This window comes from Pezoporus flaviventris, unplaced genomic scaffold (genome assembly GCF_033815535.1).
Source record: "Pezoporus flaviventris isolate CSIRO_AGI_PZ_B2104156 unplaced genomic scaffold, CSIRO_AGI_Pfla_v1 ptg000007l, whole genome shotgun sequence".
NCBI lineage: Eukaryota > Metazoa > Chordata > Aves > Psittaciformes > Psittacidae > Pezoporus > Pezoporus flaviventris.
The window spans coordinates 51373058-51379396 of NW_026892555.1; the positions used below are offsets into that span (position 1 = coordinate 51373058).

General features: G+C 43.2%; 1 protein-coding gene across 1 annotated transcript; it reads left to right on the forward strand.

The window, feature by feature from the left end:
* The first annotated feature begins 4416 nt into the window (after positions 1-4416).
* Positions 4417-6064, forward strand: LRRC30 (leucine rich repeat containing 30). Its single transcript, XM_061447568.1, has one exon. The coding sequence runs from the start codon at positions 4942-4944 to the stop codon at positions 5836-5838; it is 897 nt and encodes a 298-aa protein (XP_061303552.1). The 5' UTR covers positions 4417-4941; the 3' UTR covers positions 5839-6064.
* Positions 6065-6339: the final 275 nt, after the last annotated feature.

Here is a 6339-nt window from a genome sequence, read left to right on the forward strand (position 1 = left end):
TACCTATTTGTCTTGCGTACACACAGGGAAATTGTGACAGAAGTAGGAGCTGACCAATCATTTATTCATTTTATGGAATTGCAAAATACTTCTGCAAGTTTGTGGAAAAGAAATAAAACTTCCTGCAATTATGTCTAACATGAGAGTCACTCTGGCCACTGAACACCAGCAGGGATCGAGCCTGTCATTTCTGGTTTACATACACTCACAAAACCCAATCTCTCTCTTTTTATTCCATAAATAAATATGGATAGTTTAAGCTTATCTTCTATCAAGAGGTCTTCAGAAAAAAGCATTGCCAAAGCTCTTGTTAAATGAGCCCCTGCTCAGGCAGTCATTCACCTCCAGGTCCAATTCTTCATGGGTCAGGCAATCCAGCAGCTCCACATGGGACCTTACTAAAGCATTCCAGGAAACCTCCAGGGACACGCAGTCATTAAAGGCTGTTAACAGCACCATAATTAAAAACAAATTAACAGGAAATCTGAAACTGCCTTAAGAATTGTTCCCGTCTTGTGTCACATCTCATAAATCTCAATTTGCCTTTGAAACTTGACATAGTATTTCAGAATAGCTGCAAGATCGACAAGCCAACAACCTACAGAGTAGTAAAAAAACTACAAAATTTGCTTCCTTAGCACCAAGACCAGAGGCTATCTTTGAGAGTCTGCATGGCACCCATACTTTTAAAACTCTTTATTTACTTTAGAGGAAAGGAGCAGCACAAGAGAAGATGGTTCAGGAGCTTCAGTTGTGTTTGTAGTGAATATTTCTCCAGCATGGCTGTTGCTTTCTGCTGAACTTGAAACAAGTTAAGCCTTTTCAGTCAAAGCATCCTTCTTGTCACAGGTAAGTAGCTAGGTAGTCGGGTTATGCAGTTTCTGCATCCTTTTTCAACCAGGTATTTATTAAGGATGGTTTAGGTACTTTCTGCATCTTTTTTTAGCCAGGTCATTATTAAGGACACCCAGATAATGAATGAAAAGGAAAATTTCTTCTGAAAGAGCATGAGTTGAACTTCCCAGCATTTTATAAAAGTCTATTCTTAGAGATTTAAAATATTCCTTGTTATAGTAATATATTTTTTAATAAAGCTGAGCCAGAGAAAGTATATGGGATTTTGACTTCATAGAGAGCATGAAATTTGCTTCAAAATCAATTACAAACCTATATGTATATGCTGATAAAACTATAAGTATCTTGTATGCTCACCAGTTTAAAAGATAATGTCAGACTTTGGTTTTGCAGGAAAACAGAATTTAAACTCAGTGTGTCAAGACAGCTATGTTTCATTAGGAGCTGTTGGGTATTTCCTTAAAAACTCAAATCTTCTGGAAAAGTAATTATGTGATGATCTCAACTTTCATTTAAAAACAATGCAATTGTCCAGCCCCCCACCTGGCTGCAAAGAAAAGCTTAAAAATATTCCCAAGTGTATTCAAGAGACTCCAAATCTACACGCAAATAAAAGAGCCCATAGACAATAGACTAACATTCCAGGTCTTTGTGCACCCATCTTATAGTTTTTTTTCAGGGCTGACAATCCTGATTCCTTCAAAATAAAATCTAATAATTTGCGTTGTCAAAGAACATCAGAAAATATAGCTTGTCATTTTTGTCAGCTTACCAGGTTTTTTATCATTGCTAATAGTGCAGTTTCTCTTATTATAGTACTTAGACGACAGAGTTCTTCAGCAAGTTTTGGGTCATTTTTTCCCCCTGCACACTAACATTTTTGGTTAATCCATGGAACAATTTTCAAATACAAAGTATCATGTACATCTTACCTATTTGCTTGGGGTTTGGGGGGTTTTGTTTGTTTGTTGTTTTTTTTTTTTCCCTGCCAAACTTGCACGCGTGAAATTAACTTGTGCTTTCTGACAGGCTGTGTCGACACAGGTCAGCATTTCACTGGCCCAAAAGCAGCCCAAAAGAACCGATCCATCCTCACAACACAGGGCAGGGCAGCAGGCAACTTGGAGGAAAGGGAACTGGAAAGTGGACAAACGCCGCCCAGGACACCAACTGATAGGGGACTATTTTTGTTCAGAAATTTAGTTCCTGAGATGTCCAGATGAGGCCACTGTGGTTTTATTGTCTCGATGCCGAGAAAGGAATTTAATTTGGTTACCTCAGAGTTTCCCGTCTCCCCAACTGCAAGCGCGCTCAATAGCCTGTTTTTCTGCTGGAGAACAAAGAAAAGGAAATGGCTATATTTTTTTTGTTTCACGCAGTGGTTACGGCAGTCGTGGAGGCAGGAAGGGAACTGGACAATGGAACCTGCAGATGTGGGATTTCTTTTTTAAAACCCCGTTGCTGCTGCTGCTGCTGCCTGACAGGCAGTGGAGATACACCAGTGCAATAGCAGGAGATGCTGCGAGTCTGAAGCAGAGCAAGCATTTTTGTTTGATAGAGAGCCCCGGGTGAAGCTTTCCAACAGCAGCCTGACCCAGGCTGTCCTGGGCTATATCACAAGCATAGTTTCAAATCAGTGGTGTGATGCAAAACCAGGGATGGGTACAGAGCACTTTGGCTGAGTCACGCTGTTAGGAAATGCGGATTTCTGTGCTGAGAGGCTGGACCAGACCCTGCCAAGTCCCCAGGCAGTGAACTGTAATGCATTTTGGAGACGGGGATGACATTATCATCTGAAAGTATCTGGGCAGCCAGGGGGGAGACCGTGGCTACAGGAAGACTGTTTCCTTTGTGTTTTGTTTTCATTTGTTACTAAAAGCAACCTCCAGAAGGAAGAGTTCTGAGGCGACTGTGGGGACATGGGCACACGTGTCAGCACAGGCACAGGGAATGAGGCTGGCCACCAGGCAGAGCTGTGGCAGGTTCCTCGTTCCAGCAGTGTGACTAAAAGGGAAATGCCTAACTTTGTAAACAGTCTCTAAAAGGCTTTTTTCTTCCCTGCAGAAAAGAATGCCTTGTTCAAATCCATTTAGGCTGTCTTATAATAGGTGCATTTTTAACAGCAACTGGGCAGACAACCCAGAGTCAGGACTTGTGAGAGGCTCTCATTTTTGCTTCTCCACCTGCTTGGGCTGAAGGGCCAGATTTTAGCCTTAGGTCCCCTTGTCACGCAAGGCCAAATCCGGCTGAGCTTGGCCTGCTGTTGGGTTTCCTCTCCCCACAGAGCCACTACTCTGCCTACAGCACAAGGGTCATCTCTGTCTCTCTGGGGCAGCATGTCTGCGCTTCAGCCCTTTTCAGGCTTGTCCAGGCACTCCAGGGAAAGCAATACATCAGCAATTACTGATTGTTGATTTTATGCCGTGCAGCCCTGTTAAGGTGCACCTCTTAATTGGTCAGCTTGCTCAGCTTTCCACAGTCTTATGCTTCTTCCTGTGGTCCTGTCTCCTTTCCTGTTGTAGGACCCCACTTGCCAGACACAACCACAGGGACACATCCCCTCTCCCCTCTTTTCTCTAGCAAGAGCAGCTTTATGAGGGGCCCAAAAAGACTGGCAGTACAAAGGGACTGCAGGGATTGACTCTAAAGAGGTTTCTGGAGTGCCCCAACTCCCAGCTGCAGCTTCATACAGTCTTTTAGCATCTGAACTGATGCAGGGTTTTAAGGAGAGGTGCTCTGAAATGAGGTGTTGGGGAGTGGTATAGGCATCACTAGATCTCTCAGGCAGCAACAAGGCGTCTCCATCACCACAGATCCACTGGAGAGGAAAAGCCCCTGAAAGTCCTGTACTATTTACTGCAATTTTCATCTGGTTTAAATGGTGCCTGAAGTTTTTGCATATCCTTTTTAGGTTCCCTTTGAGTTTAAATTCACTGCAGATTCCTGTAGCAATACAATTTCTTTTCAGCAGCAGAGCTAGATTCAGCTGTTGTTGGGTATTATTATACCTCAGTGCTTCCTTCCTCTCCCATCAGTTCCTCTGTCCTGGAGTTAAATGTCACTTATAGTTTGAGCTATTTGACTGCTAGTCCCCCTGTATCCCAGAATAGCCCAGAAAGAGAGGAAAGTTTACGGGGAAAGGAACATAAGTGGCACAAAAGATTGCAGACCCCCAAATTCTCACTAATAGATGTGAAAGCAGCGCAGGATATTTAGGACAGAGTAATTTGGGCAGAACTGTGTGGTATGACTTCTCACACTTGGCAACGTGGGTAGCAAGCAGTCATCCAAGTGGGCTCAGATACCACTGGAAAATGTCATTGCTGCAGTGAGGGTGGTACCCTTTCAGAAAAGAAAGAGGCCTATCCTAATCTCAAAGGGGATATAAAAGTTAACACTTTTTATGAGCATTAACTTTTTCTTCCCCCCTTTTATTTTTAAGGAAACAAAAAATAAGGACTCACAAGAAAAAGTCTTTACCATCATTTTTACAATGTGCAGTTTTCTGGTGGACTGGTAACTACTTCAGTGAAATCAGGAACATAAAAATAATTGGGAAAATATCCTTTAAATCTGAATTGAAATGATGGCTTCTTTGTTTGCTTGTTTTCTTCTATAGCTTGCTTGCTTGTTTTTTGAAGTCACTCTTGTTAATTGTCCTGTAGCCATGGTATGAACCAGATAGCCAAGAAAGCTGACATGGTGAAGTTATATACAGCATCCTTGTGACCTTTTTCCAGTGAAGATACATATCTGTCCAATAAAGCCCAGGCCAAATGACAGTGACAGCTGCCTCATGGCATTCAGTTTGAATTGAACAGGTTTACTCACAAGTCAGGAGCAAGTATTTCATTACAGCCTGTGCACCAAGACCAGCATAAGCCCCCAGAAGTGAAACTTTCCCTCAGCAGCTATGGAAACTGCCCCGGTGGACTGAGATGCACTTCACAGGCTCCTCCTTGTCTCCTTGCTTTGACTTTCCTGCCTCCTGCAAGCTGTCATCCTCTGTTGGCATTTGCATGTTGGTGTAAGCACTTGCAAGGGAAGAAAACCTCACTTCATCTCTCAGGAGGGATCCAGGGTGTTATGGGAACTGAGCACTCAAAGAACGAGGGGCGAAGGAGCATGTGTTTTCTGAGGAGAGGTCCAAAGTTGCCTGCATGGGAAGATGCTCTTCTCTCAGGGAAAGAGCCTAAGTCACTGCTGAAACAGGGATTGCGTTATGTCAGCTTGAGCCTTATAATGAAAGGGATGACCAACACACCTGACTTCTTGTGGGGACTGCCTGAGGTGCAGAAACTGAACCTTTCACACAACCAGCTGGTGGTGATTCCTCCTTCACTGGGGAAACTGGACAGGATAGTAGTGCTGAACTTGGGTGACAACTGTCTCAAGTATCTGCCTAAAGAGATTGGGCTGCTGAGGAACCTCAAGGTCTTGTTTATCAATATGAATTGCCTGACAGAAGTGCCAGCAGAGCTCAGCTTGTGCAGGAAGCTGGAGGTTTTGAGCCTCTCACACAACTGCATCTCTCAACTGCCTTTGAGCTTCAGCGACCTGACAAATCTGAGGAAACTGAACCTCAGTAACAACAGGTTTGTGCAAATTCCCCTCTGTGTTTTTGCACTGAGGAATTTAGACTTTTTGCACCTAGGGTCCAACAGGCTTGAAAACATTGCAGACAGTGTCCAGTATCTGGTCAATCTGCAAATCTTTATCATAGAGAATAACAACATACGCATTCTGCCACGGTCTCTCTGCTTCATCACCACTCTGGAATTACTAAATGTTGATTACAATGCTATACAGACTGTCCCAGATGACCTCTACCTGCTGCACCAGCTGCCACGCATTGCATGGAACCCAATGGACAAAGGTCTCCACATCACCCACAACCCTTTGTCCCGTCCTCTGCCTGAGATCATAGAGGGGGGGCTGGATGCCCTCTACACCTATCTCAGGAATAAAAAGGAGCACAGCTGAGTTTCTGCCAAACTTGGGATTAAGCCTGTCATCAAGACTTACTTGTATCGGAGCACTTCCCTGCACTGGCATTTCCACTTCATAACGCCCGGACATTGAAGACTGTGGATGGCTTTAGTAAAGGTTGAAGGAAAGCAAGTAAAGTATGGTGGTCTTGATTAACTGTGTGAAGAATAAACTTTCTAGAAGTAGCCACCTCTGCAACCTTTAGTTCTGGTGTGCTTGGGCTTTTTTGGGTTGTTTTGTTTTTTTTTTAAATGGAAAACAACAAACTTGTGATAAAATATTTGCTCTTTGTTTGACAGAAACAAATTAAGTCAGACTGCTAGAAGTGCAGAAATGTGTATTTGCCAGTTATTAGGTTAGAGGTATATTAATATAAATTGGATTTACTATATGTGATTGCTGTTGCACTTTAACTCCTGCTCACTTCTTTATGCGAAGATAAACCGCTATATAAACAAACACTGCTATCTAAGTGACTCTCAAGGAGAATGTTCA